General features: G+C 40.9%; 1 protein-coding gene across 11 annotated transcripts in view; it reads left to right on the plus strand.

Annotated features, from left to right (window-relative positions):
- The window catches only part of AKAP13 (A-kinase anchoring protein 13), a 201,322-nt gene that overhangs the window by 149,870 nt on the left and 26,033 nt on the right, over positions 1-25,419 (plus strand). For 8 of the 11 annotated variants that reach the window (XM_085070408.1, XM_085070415.1, XM_085070409.1 and 5 more), the window contains 8 exons: positions 5,501-5,847; positions 8,822-8,875; positions 12,248-12,310; positions 14,657-14,834; positions 15,414-15,522; positions 18,953-19,078; positions 22,932-22,974; positions 24,172-24,277. In XM_085070408.1, the coding sequence (XP_084926534.1) occupies positions 5,501-5,847; positions 8,822-8,875; positions 12,248-12,310; positions 14,657-14,834; positions 15,414-15,522; positions 18,953-19,078; positions 22,932-22,974; positions 24,172-24,277 (1,026 nt within the window). The remainder of the gene's footprint in view (positions 1-5,500; positions 5,848-8,821; positions 8,876-12,247; positions 12,311-14,656; positions 14,835-15,413; positions 15,523-18,952; positions 19,079-22,931; positions 22,975-24,171; positions 24,278-25,419) is intronic. The other 3 variants (XM_085070412.1, XM_085070417.1, XM_085070416.1) reach the window with 3 other exon arrangements.

Raw genomic sequence — 25,419 nt, forward strand, 5'->3', positions numbered from 1 at the left:
GTGATGTAGAATCAAAATGGATGTGACCCTTCTTTAGAGCAGCCATGACTTTGGTCTCTATGAAATCACACTTTTTGGTTCAGCTGCAGCTTACAGGTTGGAGAAGGCACAGCTCCTACTCTGAAGAACTTAACTCTCAGAGTGGCTTTCACATGGGCTTTCTGAGACATGTATTGAATGAAACAAAATTCTGCTTGCTGAAATCAAATCAGATGGTGGTGAATATTTTCCAGCAGGATGGGAAACACCACAGCCCAGGCTAAGTGACCTCATGTGCTATAAATGAACAGTAAAGTCATCCTTAATGCATGTGGTAGGGCACAGAGCTCACCAGCCTCACCCTTTCCCATCTCACTGTCAAAAGGATCTGAGATCCTGGATTGTCAGAGTACAAGGCAGAGTTTGGCAGAGCAGACTGTGGATTGCGACAGTCAGCTGCCATTTGAGCCTGATTTAATGCCTGTGTGGGAAAGTGTGGGAGAAGAGTGCAGTGGGAACACAGCAAATCCTATATTACACAGAATTGTAGCTTTTCCCCCTTCTTACGTGGAAAGTTTCCTTCCTCGAATATGAGAAAGAAGATTAAAATGTCACCAGAATAGATAGTGCAGTGTGGCAGTGATGCTGCAGGGAAGGGGCAGGTGGTGGGGAAAGCAGATTTTCATCTTGGTGGAAAAGGAATTTCTTAATTTGGTAGCCTTTGCATTGTTCTCATTATGGAGTGGATTGCAGACTTTGTCTGCAAACAGCTTCAAAAGGCTCCTGAGTTGAGTTTAGGAAGTTACTCATAGCTAATCTCAACCTCAGTTGCTTTATTTGTCTTTGTTTTCCTGACCAATTTGATTCCTTGTCTTCTTTCTCAGGGTTTATCTGAGTATTTTTTTTACAGTTAAAGTTATTTCTAAAGGACCAGAAACACTAGTTTAGCGTTGTGAGCTTGTTTCTTAATTAAATCTTTTTTGGTTTTAGACTACTGACTCCAGCTGGTAGAAATGCAAATTATAGTTATTTTTAATGATCACCAAAATAAGTGGTGGCTGTAACCTTTTTTTCTGAAAAGTATTGTAAGATGCGTGTCTTGGCTGTAGTTGATTATTTATGAACCTATTAAATAGTACAGTTTCCATATCAAATTGGGAAGAAAGAGAATATATTTATGAACAAAAAGAGGATCTCAAACCTTTCAGTATCATGGTGATTATTGTTATTAGCAGTTCTGTTCTTGTTTCCCCTTTCTGTAGAGCAAGAGTTGAACTTTTGTCTACTAGAGTTGTTTTTTTCTTGTAGAAATAGCTCCTTCTTTCTGAACTGCTTAATGCATTAAAATCAATGTGGGAAGACCAAATCACTCTCTGTCTGGGGTCTTCTTTGTGCTGCTTCCTCAGACTTCACTTGAAATTCACAGGTTGAAAGCTCTGGTTCTGTCCCAGGACCATGAAGAATTGGGTTCTGTGGGGTCACAAAATCTGCAGGTGCCTCACCGTGTCCCTGGTGTTTGCTGTATGCTCCTCCCCTTCTGTGCCTGTCTCATTTCTTTCTCTCTCTGAAGGATGTGCTGAGCTGTGTAACATGAGCTGCCGGGTTCAGGCAGCTTTAGCACCAAAATCTGCCTTTTTTGCAAACTTCAGAGGCTGTCAGATGCAGAATATGCTTCCAAGTCTATGGCTTCAGCAAAATGTTTGGGTTTTTTTTGGTTTTTTTTTTTTGCGTCAGCACTTCATTCCCATGTCCTCGTCATCCTGCTTTTCCCTCTCTGTCCCAGACAGCCATCTGGGCAGGCTTTGCAGCATCCTCCTCCTTCAATGATTAATGCAGCATAAGGTCATTTCTCACAATCATCTGGCAACATCCTGGGGTGGAGCCCATAGGCTTTGCTCATCTCAACTTTTAACCAGCAACGAAGTCCAACGTTACTGGGAAGCTCTTTAATGTTTCTCTTGGGAAATGATTCAGATGAAGAGAGTCAGGAACCCACAGATCATTGCCAAAGAAAGGCAATTCAGCCTCTTGAATTTTGTTTAATTTCTGCCTTTGTTTTGCTTTGCTCAAGGAAAATACAGAAATACATAAATATTTTGTAAAAATGTAAAGCACCAAACAAAAAATCCCCAACAGCTGTGCAAAAAAAAAGGAACACAAAGGAATAAAAATTTTTAGGGAAAGGCTTTCACCTCCACTTCAAATCATAAAAGATATGATATATAATTAATAAGAGGCCACTATTGAGATTAATTTTAGGGAACCAGGAGCCATGGGCAAATGCAAATAAAAAATGACTCGGTTTATATATCAAGCCAGCTATAGATGTTGACTCCTTTAGTGGAATGGTATTCCAAGTAAACTTCAGGATTCCAAGGTTTAATTTTTTTCATCTTCTTTTTTTAAATACTCCAACACCTTTAATGTCTGTGAAGATCAGGGGACAGAGAAGGTTTCTGTTTCAGCACTTTTCATGTTCTCATCATGGAAATAATTGAAAGAACATTTTAATTCCTCTTACCAAGGAGGGATTTAGTTGAAAAAGTTATCTTACACCCCCAGCATCCCACTGATTTCTGTTATCCCTATTCTTGAACAAGTACATGTGTCCTTTCTCAGAAAAATCACTTTCACACCTTATTTTTTCTTACAAGCTTCTCAGCAAATACTGAGAGCAAAGAAAATGCCCATTAGCAAATTCCTGAAAAGGCTCTTTTTGCCCACGAGGTTTATGGCCACAGTTAAGGCTTGAATTCACTGAGGTGCAATCCAGCAAGCCTAACTTGAACAAAATTAGTATTTCTTTAACGTTTTGTTTTTCCTGTAAGAACACATTCTGTTCTGCAAACATGGTGTTTTCTCACTCAAATAGGATTAAAGAGCAATGCATATTTACTGGCACTTGGCCAGATAGCTAATTTTTTGCAGTGGTGACTACAATATAGATGTTTTAGATATGTCAGCCACACTTGGCATTTTTCAGACAGAGTCCTCTTTCATAGTAACTGTTTTTCTTTGTTTCAAAAAGAAAATCATTGAAATGACTGCAGAATATTTTTAGAAGAATAAGCATGGTCCCACAAGTTCAAGGGAATTGTTTATTGTGTTCTGTCGTCAGTTGAATGCTCAAGGTAAAAGTTAAAATGGACCAAATGTATTTCCCTTTTTTCAAACATCTCCTTGAACTGCATTTTGCAATAGAAACCCTAAATCTTCCTTGTTAGGGAAGTGGGTTTTGTTCTGCATTTTAAACTGCTGTAGTATTCTCATCTGGGAAATAAAAATTCCTCTTTTTGCTCTAATTCTTTCCTATATAATTTGGTGTTCTGCACCACTGTTTCTAGGTTTGCATCCAAACTGAAAGTTTCCAAACTGTCCCACACTTTGCACAGCTGATGAGGAGGAAGTCAGTCCTCTCCTCTCCTGCTCTGCTGCCCCAGTCACAAAATCACAGAATAGTTTGAATTGGGAGAGACCTTAAAGCTCATCTTGTTCCACCCCCAGCCATGGGCAGGGAAACCTTCCACTGTCCCAGGCTGTTCAATGCTCCATCCAGCCTGATCTAATGTCTGTATTTTTCTGTCTCAGAAAAGTGAAGCAGACTGTTTCCTCTGCTGTAGGAGTATTATCCACATAATGACTACTTGATTTGTCTGTGTTTAAGCAATTCAGTAAGCTCTCATCATGACTCATACAAATATCAGATTATCTTGAATAATGCTGAACATCATCAAAAACTTCACAGGGCTTTCATTTCAGTTCCCTTTTTTTTTTTAACTGCACTTCCTATTCAAATGTGTCAAATCCAATCGTTTGCTAGTTTAGAGAATATAGTTTACAGAAATTCACCATTAATATTTGACATACCTTAACATGAAGTGAATGTTTTTGGAGGGATGTATTTTTAGTGTGTTTTTCAATACTTAGTGTTTAAAAAGTTCTTGTACTTTGGTGTTGTGCTGTGGATGCTCTCCATTGTTTTTTCTTCCTCTGTTTCCCTTTGATGAATGTGAGAAGGGAAGTAGTGTAACAGCATTTAGTTAAACCATCTTAGGAGCATTACTGTGTACCTGTTAGACTGAACTGAGAATAAAAAATAGCTATGTTTGAAACAGGGCTTCTCTCTGAATAGTGAAATACTTGATTAGAACGTTTTTTAACATCTCAGTTTCTTTTTGGTCAGTTAAATTAAAGGCTTTTAGCTTACAGTGTGTGCCCATCGAATAAAGCACAGGAAAACAAGTCTCTGGACTGTTTATCACTGCTCCTGCTCATATTTCCCTCTGTGAGGTCTGATGCCCATCTCTATCATCTGGGAACAGGGTTTTGCAGCCAGTTGTCTTCTGCCAAACGCTTGCTGCCAGCCTGCAGCCCCTCGAGTGCTCAGCTGCTGCTGAGCCCACTGTGTGAGGACAATTAACTGCAGGGCTTTGCTGAGTGCTCTGTTGTGGATGGCCTGACAGAGCACTCTGCCTGGCATTATTTCAAATGATACAGCACAGGGCTCTGCAGGAGGATAAATTGAAACTCCCCATGTCAGCCCCTCGGGGCAAGCACCATTTCAGACTGGAGGTGATGTCAGAGAGATGCTTGTGTTTTTTATGGTGGCCACAGGGAACACAGAATATGCACGGGCTCTGCTGGGGCTGTGTGGTCAGCATGTGGCCTCAGGCCAGAGAGAACCAGTTTGGCTTCTACATACTGCTTTTGGAGCAAACTAAACCCAAAAATTACAGTATGACTCAAAATCTGTAATACAGGGTAGCTGATCCTGTAGAACAATATTTTTTTGACGACAGTTGGATTTGAAAAATGCTGCAAACCCTGATATTAACTTTCTGCTTAATGGAAAGTAGTGGGGGATGGGGACTTAAGCTTTTATTTTTTTCTGTCTGCTTTCTGCTACTGAGTAATTGTCCCTTTTGTGCTGCATGATGCAGTGGAACAGTGAATTGCCCTTGAGCTCTACAAGCCCATCCCAGTCCCACAGGAGAGGCTGCAGTTTGTCATCAGGAGTCGTGATAACCCCGTTCCCCATTAGCACCTTGATTGGTAACAGGTTTAACCAGAAATGGTGAGAGGAACGGGATTTGCTGTGCAGGATGAAATATGGAATTGAAGAGAGGAAGCAGGCAGAGAACTCGAGCTGGGAGCCCAGGGTTATGGCAGCTAGGGACTTACAGGGTGGAAGAGATCACCCTGCAAAACATTTCAAACTCTTTTGAAACCAGAGCAAAACATCTCAGTTCTGTGGTGGTTAATTTGCCTTATGCCAGCCACTAAGAAATCTCTCAGCTCGTGTGAAATATAAAATATTTGCTTTTACTTAAAATGTTAAATGTATTCACTTCACTGGGAGTGTTCAGGGCCAGGTTGGATGGGATTTTGAACAACCTGATCTAGTGAACATTGTCCCAGCCCATGGCAAGGGTGTTGGACTCGCTGATCTTTAAAGGTCCTTTTCAACCCAAACCAGTCTGTGATTTTACTTTACCACATTTTTGCTTTTTCTTCCCCACAGCAGCCCGAGGAGGAGCAGTCTGTGTGCGATGTCACCAGCTCCAGCTCCTCCGCCGATGACACCATGTCCCTGGAGAGGAACTCATCCCTGGGCAGCGACACCTCCCTTCCCTTCCCACCAGCAGGGAGCTTCACCCAGCCCAAGGACAGGCACAGCCTGGATGGCAGCTGCACCAACATGGTGTCCTCAGAGGGAGGGGAGAAGGAAGAGGAGCTGGACAGCATCACAGAGGTGCCAAATCCTTCGTCGGTGCTGCGCGGCTCCATGCGGCCGCTGTCCCCTTTCCGCCGGCACAGCTGGGGGCCGGGCAAGAACGCCACCAACGAGGCAGAAATCAACCAGAGGAGGTGAGTAAAGAGCTGCTTTGATTTAGTTTGCACCCACTCATGCATATTTATCTGAGCTTTAAGCATGGCGTGATAAAGCAGAAGAGTGAGGACGTCGCTTTTGATTATTTCTTTTTCATTTGAAGGGGTTAAGACAATCTCCTAATGTGTGTTTGTTTGGTTTTTCTTAAATTAACTTGCAGGATTGGAGTACTTAATACACACAGTGTGCTTGAGATTTCCAGAGTAAATGGAATTACCTCAGGACAGGTCTTCCATTAGAACTGTCACCACCCCTTTCTGTACAAAGGAATTATTGGAGTGTTAAATCTCACTCACCACAAAATAGGCATGACCATTATTGTTCTGATTGTATTAAGAGATAACACAGGCACCAGGATTTAAAAAAATATTCTGTGGAAGCTCTTCATAATGGTGAGGTGGCTCGTCCCTGTTCCACAGAACTGCTTCTACTTCAGTCTCTCATAGACAGTAAATTCCACCTAATTCATCACTGGTGTCCCTGTGGTGTTCAGGAGGATTCAAAAGGGAAGTTTTCCCATCTGTTCTTTCAGAAGGTACAAGAGGGAGAGGTGTACCAGCCATATGAGTGTCCATGTGGTGCCAGTTGGGAAGAAAAGTTGTTCAATCCCCCATTTCAGTGGGAAAGAAGATGAAACAAAGGAAGATGCACACCAAGAAGTAGTAATTGGTGTAAGGCTCTCTGCCATGCCCTGCACTGTTCAGCACTTGGGCTGGAGGATGCTTGGGGTCAAACCCTGCGTGTTCTGAGCCCAGCAGAGGTTTGGCCAGTGTTTTTAATGAGCTTTAAAGCTCTCAGAGCAGGAATGGCCAGTTCTTTTAGCAGGGCCAGGCTGCCATATCCTCCCTGGCATTAAATGGATGGCATTAAATTAAAACTGGCCACTCACAATGTGTTCCTGAAAATGGTTACTGACTCTGTGGATAATCCAGGGAGAGGCAGCAGCTTCCCATCAGGAATGCATGCATCCTTTACACACAGGAGCTGTGGGTGTCACTAAAGGAAATTGTAGACCCTTAAGGTTTTGAAGTCAATGTTGAAAACCATCGAGGATCCTTTGAGTAACATACAGTGAAAGATTTTGTTGATGTTGATGTTGTTGTTTAACACTGTCACATTTTTAGGGTTTCATTCCTGGTCCCTGGGTAATATTTAAGTAAGTTGAGTAATGCCCATCAATTTTTAAAAGCTACAAAAGAGTCAGCATGCCTGCAGGTTTATGACAGAATGAGTCCATAAGCTCATAAACTCATTTGGGGAGATTTATTTTTAAGTGTAGGGCCTGATGCATAAGGATTTCTGAGGGTAATAAACTTCATAGCTGGCAATCACTGCTAATACTGAGCAGATGGGGTTAAATTCTCGTGCATCACACTTTGGAGGCTGTTTCTGATATGGGAAAATACATTAATTGTAAGAAAATCTGAGTTAAAGGAACAGTAATTGTTCTCATATGTTCTCACAGCTACAGCTACATAAGGATAGCTGTCATGTAGGTTAATTAAAAAAGAAAATCTGGGTGGGTCTGTGGTGCTGATTAGGTTCATGTTTGTTTTTATGCTTCTGTTAGAAAGGAATTTGGATTATTTGGTGTGTCGTTCTGTTGTTTTCTTTGTTCTTTTGGTATGTGGCTGTTGTGATGTTGAGACTCTTCGTTGCTTAGTGAGCAACAACAAATACTGAGGAAGTGCAAACAAGTGACTTTCACACAAATCACTTAAATTCAGAGTGTTTGCTTATTCATTTACTTCACATGCAGTAGATGCTTTTCCATTTGGAGGGGAAAAGCCCTTACTGCAACTTGACTTTTGCAAACCTTTGAAGTGAAGTAACAGGGAGCACAAGGCTGAGGTTTGTCCTGCTGGATCTGTGCTGCTGCCACCACCTGCCACCCTTTGTGCTCCCTCCCCTCCTCTGGGCACCCATGGCACTTCTCTGCTCTGTAGGTGAGCGGGTTGCATTCACTAAATGAGGAGAAAAATAACCAAATAAAGTGTAATCACCACCAAAACCAACCCAAGGATCAGAACTGAGCTGTGCATCAGGGAGGAGGAATGAGGTGACAGAGTGCACCATCAGCTGATATCTGAGAAGTGCTTCCTGCCCCAGCAGAGGACTGCCAGCCTGGGCCAGCCCCATCCACACCAAAAACAGTCTGATGACAAAGATAGCTGAGTCAAGCTTAGACAGAGGTGCTGATACAGGAATCAAAAACCCTACAGGAAGAAAAAAATAAACCTTTTGTAAAATTTGGTCTTTTCCAATGTTACCTGTTTTCTGTTGGTAGGAGAGATGAGTATAAAAGTTTGTTCATGGAAGAAATGAGGAAAAAATGTAATAAATTAAATGTGAAAAGATGCTCAGTTCCCCTTCACTTCCCCTCTTTCCTCAAATGCACTTCACAGATAATCCTCATGTCTACATTTTGCTGTTAAAAATACCAAGAAAACCAACAAGGCTGCCACACAAGGATGTTCATCCTTCAGTTAATTCCTGACATTTGTAGCAGATTTGAAATGCCTGTATTTCAACAATGCTGCAGTGTGATTAACGTCCAGGCTGGAGAAAGAAACACACTTGTGTTTCACTGATGGGTTAAGCACTGCAAAACTGGAGCTGGTGATAATCACTGGTGCTAACAGCTTCTGTCAAAGGGTTTGGCCTTATCTAAACTTCAAACTGACCTGGATTTGGCAGCAGCAAAGTTGCAACATGGTCAGTACCTGTGCAGCCTTCTTTCTGTATGAAATAAAACCAGCCAAATGTCATATTTATTTGTAAAAGAGAGGAGAAACACAGAGACTCATTACTTCCTTTCATATTTCACGTTGTGTTTTCCCTGTGTGTCCATTCCCTCTGTCTGTATGTTGGGGATATTAATCCTTTAGGTGCCATTTGTTAATTTCTTTTTCCCATTCAAGCTGCTGACCATTCTCCACGATTCATTTTCAGTTCAATGCGAGTTCTGGGGGATGGTATAAAGAAGCCTCCCATTCATAGGAGAAGGTACAAAGCCAACTAATGTGACTAACTGTTTTGTGTTTGAATGTCTACTAACTCCATACTCTCACGTTAGTAAACCTGTAGTGCCTCTGGGAGTGTTGGCATTAGAGCTGTGCATCCTGCTTGGCTGCTTTCCCTCTCCAGGCTGACCCAGGGCAGGTTTTGTGCCCCACAGAGCACATGCTCGAGCTGTTTTCTCCAGGATATTATGTTAATAATGAAGAGAAATCTCAGATATTACTTTGTTGGCCTTTGCCACGTTTAAGATTTAGGGTTGTGTTAAAACAGTTGTTTTACCTGGGAGCATGTGTGTGATTTGGATGTTTAAAGCACATTAGAGACTCCTGGCAAGATTTGGAGGAGGGTCAGCTGAGGAGGGGATGGGTCAGACACAATCTCAGAGTTGGAGAACACTGCAGATCTGCAGCTGGTTGGATTAAATGGCTTTAGTTTTGCTCTTTGGATGTTATTTTTTTTTAAACCATCTTCCTAGAAAAAATAGAAAATAAGGTGTGTTTTTATCTATACTTCCGTGTGTTTTTCCTCTCTCTGGCAAACTTTCAGTTTCTCATCCATCACACAGCTATGCACTTCCTCTCATGTAACTTTTGCATTGCCCATTAATATATAAAATAGGATACTTAATTTTTGACACAGCAGATGTGGACTGTCCACACTTAGACATTTTAGGCTAAAGAAAAAAAGAGAAATTTGACTTCTGCCCTTCAGTGGTTCAACCTTGTCTCACCTCCCATAGCCTGCTACCTTCCCTCCTGTTCCAGGTTAACTCAGGATTTCACTTCCCTTGAAATATGGATGGGGGTGATGTGTGTGTAAACAAACTGCCACATTGCCATGTGGGGAAAAAAATGTTACCATGATGCTATGACTAAAAAAATCACAGTGCCTGTGCATGCATCAGTAAATGAACCCTAGCAGTGCTTTGCAGTTCAACAGAGCGCTCTTAAAAAAGAATTTTAAAAAAAGGCACAAGAAAGAACATGCTTTTTACTTCTAAGAAGCCACTTTATTTGCATTACTGCAGGAAGCAGTGCAATGCTTGTCTTCTCAGCTCGTGCAAATGAACATATATTTTTATCAGTGGTCTTTTAAGGCTCCTCTGTAGGAGCTGTGTTAGTGTTTAGAGTCAAAATATCCTGAAACACTGAGCTTACACCTAGAATAAAGAAAATGTCTAAAATACCTGGTCATATCTGAAATGTGCAGTAATCCTTTCATAAACACTTTTTCCCTTTTTCTGGTCTCCAAACCATTTTGGAATCATCCTCTCTAACCCCACTTGAGGAGCAGGAGCCTGAAACTGATTCCAGCAGTTTATGCTCTCCCACAAGGCTGATGTAGGGAACAGCTCATCCCCTCCCCAGGGTGTCTTCTCTAAAGCAGTTTTGCATGCCCTGCATTGATGCTGTTTGGATTTTGTGTTGCCAAGGTTGTGAGTGGCTCCCCAGCCAGACTGGGATTCTGCAAGAGTGCTTTCCACAACCTTTGGCAAAAGATGTCCTTCCTTGCTTCCCTGAGATCTTTCCACTTCCAGGCTTCCTCCTACACATGTAGGGCTCCTCTTCTTCCATCCCTCTACTCTTCTGCTTCCCTCCCCTGCGGTTTTAGCATTTGTGGTCATCACCATAACATGGCAATAGTCAGGAGTAGAGGCATTTTTAAAGTCTAGTGTAAGTACTGCATGGTTTCTTTAGTGTGGCAAATCTTCTCTCCTTTGACTGAAAAGGGATCACACAAAAATGACGGAAAGCAAGGTGACATAAGCATATCTCAAGGGGTCCAGGGAGCTCAAAGCTCTTGTGGCCACAAGCAGATGGCCTGGGGAAGCCAGGAGAGGGGAAGCATGTGTGACACCTTCCTTGGGATGCTTTCTCATCCTCCATGTAGCTGCCCCTGAGCAGGTCTGGCTGCCCCACTGGGAGGCTGAACTGTGTGTGATGGAGATGGATTTACTGTGGCCAGGACTTGGTTCCTCTATGATTTCACACAAGTATTTAGTTCCCTGCAATCCCCCCACTAATGCTTCTGCCAATGTGGTTGAGCTGGGAGGTGATGATGAAGTACTTGGAAATATTGGCATGTTATGGGAAGGAATATCTTCATGGAAAATGTCTGTGGTACTGTGCTGAGAGCTGTGGTGAGGCATACCTGGGGCTTTGGGGTGCAAAGCTTTGGGTGCATCCTCACCCCATTAACATCCTTTATAAAACAGGCAGCAATTATCTGAACTCCACCACTGAACACCAGCTGTCAAACCCTTCCAGAATGTTTCCAGAGTTGCATTGTGTGTGGAAACAATATGAGGACTTGGCATGACATGAGGCATTCAGTGGGTTTAAACCTTTGCCTGTGCCCTCAGAGGCTTTGGCACTCACAATTCCTGGTCCAGGAATGCTTCAATTTGTTCTGCCCTTTTCATAGCTCCTGTCCTGGAGCACAGCATGCTCTGGCCATGTCCCCTCCTTGCATGGATTGCCGACCAGGGCCTGGGAGCAGGACTTGTGCTGGTGCAAAATTCCCTGCAGACAATGTGTGCTTCCTGAACAGCTTTTTCGGGATTTAGGGATCATATAAGTGTCAGAGCTCACAAGAAGATGGATTTCTCTGTTTCTGCAAAACCTGCAATTGGGCCATGAGCTAACAGAGAAAAAATAACAAAAGCCATCTAAAATAACAGCCAAAATATTTTATTCTGTATTTGCATTTCTTATGTCTTTCACGATGCAACTTTGGGACTCTTTTGGAGAATGAGAGCTGAAAGGTTTTCTAGTCAGAACCACTCTTGATTTAATCCCAAGTTAACAGCAAGATTACCCTGTTTTCCTTTCACTGACTTGCTGTGCAGCATTTAAGAATGTGTTTTTCTCGTTATTTTTCCCAAGCATAGCCTGAGTTTATTAATACTTCTATGGAGGGGATTTACACTATTAAATATCTGTAAGGGATTCTTTTTCTGATTTGAGGATAAGAGTTACCAGAAAAACACTAATTATTACTAATACAATGACTGTGTGTGATTACTTACAGATGGGCTTTGGTATGTTTTAGCCTCATTTTTCCCAAAAATCTCTCTCCCCACAAGGAGTATTTTTGGAGTACATTGTGTACTCACCGACAGGGTTGGTTTGGGGGAAACATGGGCTGTAATGCTCCCTGTTCAGTGGTAACCTCGAGCATTCAGGGCATTGTGGTGTGTTTGTGCAACCAGCCATGTGCTACTTCATTATTTCTGAGTTTGTTGGGGTTTATTTTTTAAGCTATGTGAGAGTGAGAGTCTTTTAACATTCCCCATGTTCCACAACAACCCGATAATCACTGCCCTTTTCCTCTCTTTGCCTCTTTTGCTGTTCCCAGTTTGAGCTGGTGTCCCTCAGGCGTACAGTACATTGCCATGGGTCCTGACTTTACCTGTAGAAGGTATGGTATGAATCAATGTGCAGCAGCAAAGGAGCACTGCAAACAGCTCTTGTCAGCTTCTCGTGCATTGCCTCTCCAACTGCTGCTCTGGCTGAAGTGTGCACGTGTTTGTTTGCTTGGTCTGCTTTTCCAGCAATTCCTCTTGGGAATGGATCCTCAGGACTGGGCTGCAAGTGGAGGTGGTGGCTGCTTTTCACTGGCCTTTGGCAATAAAGAAGCTGCACTGTTGGGTTGAGCTGCTCTGTTCTGTGATGACTTTAATTTGTGTTTTATTCTGCAGCAATGATCATGATGATAACTGTGACAACCAAAGAATCAAACTAAGATTAAATATGATTCAGCACCACTCTGTACCAGATCAATCCCTTAAAGGATTTAAGTTCACACAGACTTGCTCTTTGTAATTTGAAAGACCTAGGCTTCTCTTCAAAGAGACTAATCATGTAAAACCTTCTCTGAAAAACCTATCTGATCACCACAGATGAAAATTTCCCAGGCACTTAAGTTTGTATCTTCTGTGGAAAGTCCCAGAGCTGAGATTGATGTTTGCAGGTCACATCCAATATTGCTTGGAAGCCAGCCCCCCAGATTTTAGAGCTTTATAGCTTTTCTCTGGCAGTTCTTGCTGGTTGTGGGTAGAGCTATGAAACTCTTTTTCTGAAGAGTAGATATTGAGAAGTTAACCTGCCCTTCCTGGTACAGATTTAATTACATTTGGTCTATAGACTCCAATCAGTAAATTACACACCAGTATCACTGATAATTGTTTTATGGGCTAATATTTACAGGTTTTAGCTGGTTTTGTCACAAGTATATGATTTTTTTTCTCTACTGTTTAACATCGCTCTTGCCACCTTGGGATGTAAGAAAAAGATATTCTTCTGCCCTAATTAATTAGTAGAAATGGGACTGATTTCTACCTTACAGGTGTTTTAGAATAAATTTTTAAATGCCTGCTATTGATATACATTGGTGAGTCGCAATCTTCCTAAAGCAGATTAAATTATAAATGCTTCAACCAGTCTTTTTTTCTCATTAATTGCCATGAAAAAAGTTTTTTTTTTAAATCTACTAAATCTTCTTATTCACAGTTTATTGCAGTTTTTGCTTTCAAGGTGCATATTTATGAGCCTCTTAATGCTTCTATGGGACTGCAGAACATTAATCACTGCTATGCAAGTCTACCTGAGTTTAAAGCTCCTCTGGTTGTTTAAATCATCTATACAGTGTATAGTGTGTTTTCCCTCTCATTTGTTTACATGTCAGCTTGTTCACCACTTAGATATCATGATGAGCCTCAGGTTGGGTATAAATCCAGGGTAGGCCTTGGCCTTAGTGAGTATCAAATCAAACTTCAGCCATGGATCTGTTCTTGTGTCCTGGGAGGTGAATCTGTGAGGCTTCACCCAATGAACCCACACTGGCATTTCAGTGGGCTTGATGATGCAGGAATAGGAGGGTCAGAAGCAGAATATTAGGGCAAGATTTGTCAGATTAAATAGCCCCCTGTGAAGGAGGGTGTGTTTTGTGTAGGTGAGAGCAAAGTGTATTAGTATTTTTCTGCAGGGGTCACTTGTCTATCAGCAACTGTTTCTAATTTGGCCAAATGTTTTATTTCTAACAGTTCTACAAGTAAAAGTTTGGTGGTTTATTTAGCTTTGAGTGATTTCCTAGCACTGCTGGGCAAGACCTAGCTCCCTCAGTAGATGATAAAATAAAACTGATTGGGTGACAGAGACAACATTTATTGAATTCAAAAACAAAAGCACAGCAAGGGTGAAAAAGAAACCAGCTTTGGCAGAATACAAGACATTATCAGTGCCAAAAATTTGTGCAGTGGCAAGTTTTAAAATAGATCCAGAGGATGTGGCTGCAGAGATGAATGTTACAGCGGCTGATGTGGCTGCTGGGAGGGGTGTTGGTCCAGGACAGGCAGCACCATGCTGTGCAAGGTAGTTTAATTTGGGTGGCTTTATTCCAAGGGAGAGCCTAATAAAAAAGCAAGCAAAGAAAATATGTGGAAATACCAAAATCAAAGGAGGGGTGTTTCTGTATTTTCCTGTGCACCACTCAAAAAGAACTGGAGGATAAAAAGCCAGTAGGAAGGGTGATTGACCAGGAGTTTCAATGGTTGTTCATGCAATGAACAAATCCTTGTGTCTCATTAGAGGCACAAAGATGTTGCTGTTTGCTCTGAAGTAAAAAGAACATGCTGAGGAGTAACACCTACATTTCCCTGCACACCTCAGTGCCTGCTGTGTGTTTTTGCACTTGCAGGTGCTCTGTGCTGAAAGACACTGATCCCTGAGAGTTCAGCAGCACCTGACCTCTGTGCTTTCTATTTAGTTACAGCCTAGAAGGCCTTGCTGGAGACTCTGGCGAGAACAAGAAGCCCTCTACAAACCTGGAGGCTTCTTCTCTGAGCTCCAAAGACCTCAGGAGGAGTCCACTTGCCAGCAATCAGTCCCTGGTCCTGCTCTCTGAGGAGCTCGAGCAAGGAGAAATCAGAGATTACAACCACCAGGTAAAGCTGTCCAACCACTGCTGGATGTCTGGGAATGCTGCATCAACATCTGCAAAGTCATTTTCCCAAGTGACAGTGTGACAAAGACTTCCACCTTATATATACATATACTTAATATTATTAAAAATCTTCCATCTTTAACATGGAGGAATCTCTAACTGTGTTAAATTTTCTGCTTGGTTCTTTGAGGCAACACAATTCTCGTGTCTTCTCTTGCTTAGAGGAATGGCATTTTTGGGGAACACACTCCTAAGCACTGGATTTTTTTCACCACATTGAACCTCAGTCTTGTTATGCTGACAAGTTGGAGTCACAACAGTAATTTCCATGGCTGTCAGACAGTTAAAAATATCTGTTTTGTAATGTCTTTCAAGGAAACCAAGCACGTGTAGTCTCTCTGTCGCATAATTAGTTGTCTTACACTTAAAAGACAATACAAAATGTTGCATTTCACCTGTGCAGTGTTTCAAAGTGAGAACTGCAGTAAATATTAGCACTCAGCTGGGATCTGAAGTTGGGATGTTTCTGTCATTCCTGACGTATTTGCTCAGTGTGCTTCTGTTTTGTTCTGTTCTGCAGGTGCATCAAACATCACAGCCACAAGGATTTAATTTCTGTTCTTCTGCTGCTTCATCTCCACTGACCAAATCCATGTCTCTAATGTCAATTAGCAAACCAGTGCTTGACAGTGAGTAATTCAGTTTTCCCTTATTCACTCTGTAATCTGTATTATTGAGTATATCTTGCTACCTTCCCAAAGCAAAATGTGCTACTGCCTGCTCATGCTTCCTTTAGTACATGAAATAGGTGTTTCACTGCTGCATGGAATTGTGGGTGGAAAGGCAGAACTCATTCAGTTTCATTTTGTTCTTCCCAGTGTATCCTTAGTATTTTCTTTCTGTTGGGTTTCCGTTGTGTGGGTTGCTTTTTTCTTTCCAAATTGGACTACTGGTATGAAAACTATGATTTGTTGAGTTTGTTAACTAAGAAGAAAAAAGGTGTCATTTTGCATCCTTTCAGAATTTTTTCCTTTGGTGTCAGGTACATTGCCCTTGAGATCTCACTTGCCTACATCTAGATTTCTTGAAAGCTGATATATGGAAACTTGAGAATCCATGTCTTGGTCACCTTGGGGGAGTTTGTTGCTATTCATTTTGAGTTAAATATTTTTGAGCAGTTGGGTGTAATTTATTGAATCTCATTCCTGAAGAAAATAATAAAAGATGATTCTATAAAATTTTCCAGTTTAGCTTAATTGAAGCGATAACAAGCACTTAATTTTGCAACTTGGCTGAATTGATTCTTTCAGCTGAAAAAGTCATTCAGAAAGCTGCAGCTGGATGTGCTTAGGATGTATTACACATGTTTTCATTTTATTAATTGCCAGCCAGAAACCCTATTGACATTTTAGCTCTTGTCTTGTCAATTAGTGATGGTGTCTGAGCGTTCCTCTTTATTAACGTGATTCTCCCTTGCAAAGCTCAACAAGGTGCTTTAAGAAAGTTGTTTTATTCATGGAGGAGGATTGCTGGAGGAAGCTCACAGGGATTGTGCTTTGTAGGAGACATTTTTAAATTCTTCACCATGATAATTCCATGATTAATAAGGATGTGGTCTAACGAATGTGTCCCCCAGCAACAGTAACCAAAACATGGGCAGCTCTGTCCTGGGAAGAGAGCAGGTCGTGCCCTGTGTATGGCACTGCCTCTTCCCTCCTTGGGCTGAAGGTCTTCATTGTTGTTTTTTGAAGCAACCAATTTATTGGCCTTACACCCAGCTCCTGACCAAACACCAAAAATCTTGGTTGGCTCCCCAAAAACGAGCTGTAGGTGACTGAGGGAGCCTGGATGGCTGAGGCTGTTAAAATGTCCTATGGCCTGGCTTTAAAAATGCCATGGAGGTTTGATTATCCCATCTTCTTCTAGACTACCCTGGTCCCTGGAGAAAGAAGGAATAGAGAAGTAATAAACTCTCCAGAGGGGCTGTGGAAGAAGTGGCAGGGTTAGTCTTCTGCTTTGAGGCAGATGTCTGTGAGTTTGGGACACTGAATGTGAAAATCACTAACATTCCTGTGAGCTTTATTTCCTCAGTCATTAATTTGTGCCATCTCAGAAGGGCCACATTTTTATAGGAAGGTGGTTTTTGAAAATCAGTGCATTTGAGTTGTTGATGTGAGCATTCAAAAGGAATAATTGCTTGGAAAATTTAGTTCATTATTTCTTTTCTCAATTCTGACACCTTCCTGACTACAGAAACTTTAGTAAATCACCCAGAAAAGCTGTGGCTGTCCCATCCTTGGAAGTGTTCAAGGCCAGGTCACCTGGGTTTGATGTTCATGTTAGTCCAGCAGAACCTTTCAGGGTTATGCAAGAATAACATGGAACTGAGTTCTAGGACAAATTCAGTTCTTTATTCCACTTGCATAATTTTGTGGTAGGTGTTTAAAAAAAGTGACCCTCTGATCCCTGCAAATGTTTCTGAATGGGAAGAAAGCAACATGCTGTGCTCAAGAACTTTAAAAATTAAACCGAGATTGATAAACATATGGAGGGATTTCTTTTTATTTTTACTGTTTATTGTCATATGTGCTGAGGCAGGAGCAATTTCCAAGACTGAGTTCCTAGCCCACACTCCATCTGATGTGTCAGATGTTCCAAGAGCTGCTGTGGCCATTCACAACTGTTAATCCTTCAGCATTTTATAGAGGGAGGTCACAAGAGCTGTTGGCTGCAGTGCTCGGAAGAATGCTTTTAGCCTTGGAATAGCAAATTTCCAGTGTGGAGCACTGTTATAAAGCCAGGAATTGCTATAAATAAAACCACTGAAATGGGAGTTGAACTGTGCTGGAGAAGGTGGTTCAATTTACAGTAAAGTATTATTGTTCATCTTGACTTTTAGTCTAAATAGACAGTAGACTACAGAAGAGAAAGTGGTGTTGCCTAATCGTGTTCTTCAGGTCTGGAACACTAGAACAGCTCCTTCAAAAGGCAGTCTAAACAAAACTAATGCATGGGTCTTGCTGAGAATGCTTCAATTTAAATGCCTTTCATTGGGTCTCTCTAGGGTTGTTCTGCTTACACAGGAAAACTGCACATTTTAGTCAAATTGCCTGTAGGCAATTGGCATTTATGACTAATGGCTGGAGGAAGTTTTCAGGGGAGTTTGTTTTGCATTGCTTGCATAGCTTTGGCTATTCCTTGGTCAGTGTTTTTCTATTCTGAGTTCAGTTTTGATGTATGATACCAGCCATGCAAAAAACCCTCATTGTATGTGGCTGAAAGGACATGTTTTATTCAAAGAGAGCAATAATTGCTTCATCTTTCTCTTGGAAGTTAAATGCTGATAAAGTCTTTAGCCTGTTTTCCCTGTTCTGCAAGTAAATTGATGTATCCATGGAACTACTTAAAAGTGCCTGAATACATGTGCTGAAGATGTTTAATGCAGATGCTTAAGTAGGACCCTTAGAGCTGTCCCAGGGGCAGAGTTTCCTCAGACCCTGTCCCTGTCACCTTTCCTGAGGACACACAGATGTGCCATGTCAGCAAAGTGTCTCTTTTTTAAAGGTGGAACTTTTGAAGGGTATAACATTATCAACATTTTTTATTTTTTTGAGAGAGATGTGGCAAGAACCTCCCCGGGCAGTTAAAGTCAACACTTCAGATAAACTGTCCTTGATAATATTTGGTAGCTTTGCTGTGTTATTTAACTGTAGAAAGCACCTTAAAACAGATATCTGGAGTTGGTCTAGATTGATTCCATGGCATTTCTTTCAGTGAAGGTGATGCCCTTTGTCCAGAGATCCATTTTGTTGGTATTCTGTTTAGAAAAATAACTGCCTGTAATTCTTCACTAAGAGGTCCTATTAAAAAAAGTCAGTAAAAACAGGGGGTTTCAAACCTCGAGCTGTGCATGCACTGAGACGTGTGCCCTCTGAAACCTGCGTCCTCTGGAATTTGCACATTCTCAGTTCTTTGTTTCTTGTGCCTTTCTGGAGCCAGCTGCTTCGCAGACATTTCCTTTGCTTTGCTTTTAGTTTGCCTTGGCTGCTTTCCTCTCCTTTTTATTATTAAATGCATTTTCAAGCATGCTCTAATGTCTGCTGTTAACCCACTTCTCAGCCCAGGGCCGGACTCGACCATCGAGACGAATCTCCTTCTCCTTCAGCATCTCTCCACTCATTCCTAAGTCTAAAACTCTCTTTTCTATTGGCTCTTCTTCCAGTGATGAGGAGGAGGAGTTGGATAGTAAGTAATTGTTTTCTGTGCCTTGCAGCCATAATGGGTGGAAACAGAGGGAAATCTGCTTTTCTGCTTCAGACACTGGAATTTCACCTTGCAAACAATGAACTAACCTTTCCATTGCATGGTGTCTAATAGCATTTTCTTAGTCCTGTATCTGAATACTAATTAATGGCTGAATAAAAGGATTATAATCCAAAGAATCTTGTACATCAGCAACATCACGTCTTACCTGGTTACTTTTATTCTGTGTCCATGAGGCAAATATCATCACCTGCCACTCTGAGCAGCAAAATGATCTTTACCTTTTTACTAAAACCAAAATTCTTGCCTTGAGCTTGTTGCAAGGCATGGAGTTAGCAGAAGAGGCAGATCCTTGCCCTCCACAGGTGACAGTGAGTACACTGCTCAGTGGAAGAGAAGTGGCCAGAAGTCATGATTACTGAATTCTGAAAACCTTGGCAGCAACTTCACAGTTACCCCACTAAGCAAAAAGTACACATTGCAGTCAAACACCTTAAATCCTTGAGGTGTTTATGTCTAGGTCCTTATATTATTATCTAAATAGTTTTATGGGAAACAAGCAAGAGTTCTCTGGTAGCTTTTTCTTCCTCCTGCAATCTCCATTGCTAAAAGAAGCCTAGCTAAGGCAGAAGATTGAATTAAAGTAATTTAGACTCCTCTTGGTTTTTTAAATAGGCTTATCAAGGATAATTGAAAATGTTTCCTATTTCTTAAGCATGTTTTATTAGACTGATGAAATAAACCAGACACATTCCTTGTGTCCATACTGGGGTGGAGGAAATTGCTTTCTAGTCCAATAGATTTTGGTTGCTTCCTGCATTTAAAACAATCTCAACACCATCTTTGTTGTACATATTTAAATTCTCCTCCTTTCCATTCCTGGTCTCCCCTGTGGGTTTGTTCCTTCCTTCAGGAAAGTCCTGTGCCCAGGTGTGATATTATTATCCACTTCCATATTTAAGCTCTTTCCTTGTTGCTCTGTCCTTTTGCCTTTAACAAAACTCACAGTTCATGATCCCCACAAAGTGAACTGCAAAGACACAGCTGTGCATTCATGGGATGCCCCACAGTAAAATGTACCTTTAGGTAACTTTTTGTGGATTTTTTTTATTTGTTTGTTTGTTTGTTTTGGTGATTTTTGTTCTTTTGAGGGTTTGGGTTACTTTATTATTATTATTTATATTTGGTTTATTATTTCCTTTTGGTTTTTTTGTTCTAAGCATCCAACTCTCTAAGTAACACTTGACAGTGAGGTTAGGGTATGACAATTTTAGGGGATATTTATGGTAGCCAGTACTTACCTTCTCTCCCTCAACAATGCTCCAGTTAATGGTGATAATTTAAAATAATGTCAGATACTGTCTCAAACAATAATGTGGTTCTCTTTACATGTGTTTTATTCCCTCATGTTTGAGGGTACTGTGGTGACTTTCTAAAGTTTGGTTTAGCCACAGCTATTTCTATGACTGCTTTGGCAATGGGCATTTTTCATGGAGTAATCCCAGACCAGTTTGTTTTTTCACATCTTTAGAATTCATTTTTCATGAGGAGATGGATGTGTGAACGTGGAGATTGCATGTGCATTTCAGTTACCACTCCTCAACCTCTCCATGCCTGTTTTTCTCTAGAATATGGAGAAATATTTGAAGTTTGTTTGATGGTATATTTAAGACCTGGATTTCAGATGGCTGGACAATTATTATGAAGCATTTGGATTTCTTGACCCACAAGAGTTTAATTACTGACAGCATTAAGGCATTGCAAGCTGGTTTCATCATCCTAGCCCAGTCACTGCTTTCTGCATAATGGATCTTGATGAATTATTTCAAGTCCAGCTTCCATACAAATTAATTTTGTTGGGTGATGCTTAAAAGGTGTTCAGATAAGTACAGCAAAATTTGGCTGCTAGCTCAAGTTCATTGGACATAGATAGCAGTTCTGGCTTTTGAAACAAAAACTTAATTTTTTTGTGGGTTATGAAGTCAGATTTCAGTTTTGTTCCTGGTCATGACAGAAAACACAAAACATTATAAAAATAAGCCTTCCTTCTCCTCTTCTAGTTGAGAAACAAACCAGAAGGTGAGAGGATGCTTATCTTCCTGGGGATTGTAGCTTGCAGCAGAGTTTTGATCATGTGATGTTGTATTATAATCTAAAATATGAAATCATAAAGAGACCTTGATTCTTGAGTGGATCCATTTTTCCTGCCAGCACCAAGAATCCCCCATTTTTAAGATAAAACACTCTTGCAGTAAAAGAAAAATGATACATAATTGTAGTTCTCATGTGGTGTATTTTCTCAAGGTGGTGAAAAAACAGTGACAAATATCAAATTACTGCAGCTCTTCATTCAGTGTTTGTTCACATTTCTTACGTTAACTGCAAATAAATAAAAAGGTTTGTGAAATACTGATGAATCTATTTAATTATTTTAAAAAAGGAAATACTAAGGAGGCTTAGCCCAGGTTAAAAGCAAACTAGAACTGAAACAGGAACCAGAGTCACTGGAGCTTTAACCAAGAATTTGGGAGTCTGTAAATTACTTGTGTGATCCCAGTAGGCACTTTGGTAGTTTTATATTATAAAAATATAATATCATTACTGGAAATTGAATGGTAGACTTCATTTCATACATGCTGCAGTATTACTAACTTTGGTGTATTTGGGATAAATCATTAATGAGGTGAAGGATTTTGCAAGGGAAATATTAACAGAGCTCTCCAAACAGGGTTTAGGTAATGGGTATGCCTGTATTTTAGTTTCTCAATATGAAGAAATGATATTTCTGTCTCAGTCTGAGTTGGCATTTGAATCAGTGGTTAGAAAATCTGTATTCAAAACCTAATATTATATGCACAGTTTTTCCTAATGCACTCACTGCTTTTGGATAAAGAACCACTTTTGCCTCTAATGGCAAGTAGCTCTTTTGCATTCACCCTTAGCATTAAGAAAATTGGAGCCAAAATCCTGTTTTTCTTGCAATATATATGCAGAAGCCTAATATAATGACAGTCATGCTGCTTCTTAAACTTCAGATAGGGCTGCAAACAGTGCTTGTATGAAAGATTTTTTGGAGTCCTGGCAAGCCGAGTTACTTCAGAGAAAGCCCTCTGTCCTGGATCATTTCATCCTGATGTTTGGTGTTCTTCGATGGTTCTGGTAAATGGTGTCAGCTCCCAGATCTGCTCCAAAGGTGTTGTGCAAGCAGGTTTTTTGTGTAAAGAGAGTTGGTGCCATTGGCAGGGCTTCAGCTTCGTGTTGAAATTCAGCCTTTCCTCAAGCAGCGTTTCGTGACGAAGCCCCAGGCTGGTAACGTTTTGTGGAAAACAGAATAAGGCTTCCCTTGTTTCCCTTGCTCTTTATGAAGTGCCTCAGGATTTTGATGGGAAAATGAACTACAATTTTATCAAGCAGAAAAGTTTTGTACATGAAACCCGGATGTGCTGTACAATGGATCCTTTCTAGTGGAGTATAAATAAAAGCATTGTGTCAGAATGATTCTCATTTATACCTATTGTCACTGAATTGGCAGTTCTGATTCAGACACCCTGATTTACCAGCAAGTTTAACAGTTGCACGGTCTTTACTTAATAGCTGAAGAGTGATAAAAATACTAAACAGGCTTTCACCTCATCATCTAATTTGAGAGCAGCTAAGGATACCGGGAGCAGGCTTTATCCTGAGCACGTGAAATCTGTCCTAAACACCCACTTATGGAAAACATTTCCCTTTGCTCTTGAACCATCCAAATATGCAAACTATGTTTTGTTCTTTTTTTATTAATCAGTGGGCTAAGGTTGCAGTCTAACCTGTCCCCCCCTCCCATCTTTTCTAGGTACACAGTCCTTCAGTGGCTCCATGGGCTCCTCAGTGCAGAGGTAAAGTATTCCAGTATCTTGGGGACATCCTGGGGACACCCTGGCTCTTCTGGGGGGCTCCTGCAGTAGGCTCTGCTTTGGACACCCAAAAGCCTTCCTGGCACCAGTGCACTTCAGCTGAAATCAGAAGTTGTCAGCCTGGTGGCAATCAGTCCTGTGCCTCTAAAGGCTGAAGAATATTTTAGATCACAGAATATGAAAGTCTGTTCTAAGTATCATCTCTTAACAAGGCTTTGTGTTTATTCATGGCTAATACCATCAGATTATGCATTGTTGCAGGGTATCAGTTTACCCTGGGTTATATTTTACACTAGAAGTAGCTCATTCTCCCTGTGGCTGATTCTCTCTATCTCTCTATAACAAAAGCCAAAACGATCATGTTTTTGTGTGTTGTTTTTCATCCTTGCAAGTTGCACAGAGGAGATAATCTTCCTGGTGGCTTTCAAAGTGCTTCCCTGGAGGAAGGACTGGCACTGAGCTGGGTGTCTGGTCTCTGTGTCACTGACAGCTTTGGCTTCATTTTGTGGCTGAGAGGCTTTTTACCTCTGCTCACTGCTGCTTTCTCCTCATTGATTTAATTTGTATTTCTGTTCTTCTGCTTTCGGTTTGTGTTGTGCTTAATACTGACAGACTGTCCTTTAATGAAATAATAGTTTCCTTATTCTTCCATCCTAACTGAAGAAGTCATGAGCTTCTGCATGTAAAGACTGGCAAAAATTACCTGGGATCCTAAAAATTCCTAATTAATATACATAACCATTGTGGTTTATTACTTAGAATTGATACTCTCATTTCTCAGGGGAAGCTTTGCAGGCAGTGTGGAGGCTTTGCAGGCAGTGTGGTTTCTGTTAAAGACACTCACTGCCTTTCCAGAGTTCATCAGATGCCTTTCTCTGGAAGGAAATGGTTCTTTACAGCATTATTGTTCCTGGTTATTTGGTAAGGGGAGCAGCAGAGGGTGCTATGGCATGGCCTCCTTCAAAACAGATATGAGGATTCCTTTAAATTTACCTCAAAACAACTGGATTGGCATTTTGTCTTCACTTTTCTTTCTCTGGTAAAACACCATAAAGCAAGCCTTGATTCTGTTGGCTAATAAATGCATTTGTCCTTTAAAAAGAATCCATCCATTTAATAGATCCTTTGAGAAAGAAAAAAAAAAAAGTAAAACCAACTTTTATCTTTTTTTGATTTTAGCATATCTGAAGAGAGCAGCAGTGTCCCCACTGGCAAAGGTGTAACAAAAGTCAGCCGCACCTTCAGCTACCTCAGGAATAAAATGTCCAGCAGCAAGAAGAGCAAAGTAAGTGCTTCTTGTGATTTGTGAAATGCCCAGAGGCAGCAGAGATAAGTTCTCTGTTTAAGTCTTTGCCTGACTTTCTTTTCTTTACTTTCTTTTACTTCCTTTCTTCCTTTTGTAAGGGCAGAATTGTCTGTGGTTTTTAGTGAAGGCCAATATTTATATTTTTCCCTTTTTCCATCCTTGAAACCCTAGAATTTAATTTGCTGAAAGTTAAGCCCTGCTCAGCACAGCTGAATTTCCTGGGAACAGTACTGGTTACAGAGATAATTAAATTAATGCTAAATACTTCACACAAACAGGCTGGTTTTGCCTTTGATTGTCCCCTGAAGGTTAATATATGTTTGGGGATTTTCTTGGCTTGCTTGGATTTTTTTGCTTGAGTCTCACCTCGATTTATCTGTCTGACATAAGCTCAGGGCACTTTACTTTCTTACTAGGTGATGTGTACTTAATATGTTGGTAAACATTGTTGGAAGGCCCTTGAGAGATGTAATTACACATAGTTCCTCTTTATGGATTTGTCTTTAAAGATAGAAAGCCACAAGTGCCAGTGGCTCAGAGCTGCTGCTGAGCAGCTTTAGGACAATGCTCTTCCCTGCTGCAAAGCACGCTGCTGGAAAAGTAAATCTGTTTACACAGAAACCTCTGTGCAAACACCAGTGAGGTGTTTGGGAGCATTTTGCACAGACTGTGAGTGAGACTGGAAGTCCATTAATTCATACTTGCACTTTTGGATGTATAATCTCTAAAGCAAGAACTGGAGAGAGAGGTAAGAGATCTGGTTGGGACAGAAAACATAACAGCAGTGCTTTTAGATATTTACTCAGTGCAGTCTGACTTTACTAATTTTGTGATTGTATCTGAAAGTTTTGGTAAAGAATTGCTCCAAAATCTGAACCGTAACACGCACTACAAAAATTACAGCTCGAATGAACTCTGATCCCTTTACTAAATAAAAGCCTAAATATCATTCAAGTTACAATTTCTTGTCTGCTCACGGTGGAATGGTTGCATTACGTACATTTTTAAGGCTCCACCTGTACATTTAAATAATTTGACCCAAAAATTCTTTGGAACACTGGTTTCTCAGAAGCATTATGGATGAGAAAAACCTGAAGAGTTAAAAAAAAAACCCACAAAAA

This window comes from Lichenostomus cassidix, chromosome 10 (assembly GCF_008360975.1).
Source record: "Lichenostomus cassidix isolate B80296 chromosome 10, HeHo_3.0, whole genome shotgun sequence".
NCBI lineage: Eukaryota > Metazoa > Chordata > Aves > Passeriformes > Meliphagidae > Lichenostomus > Lichenostomus cassidix.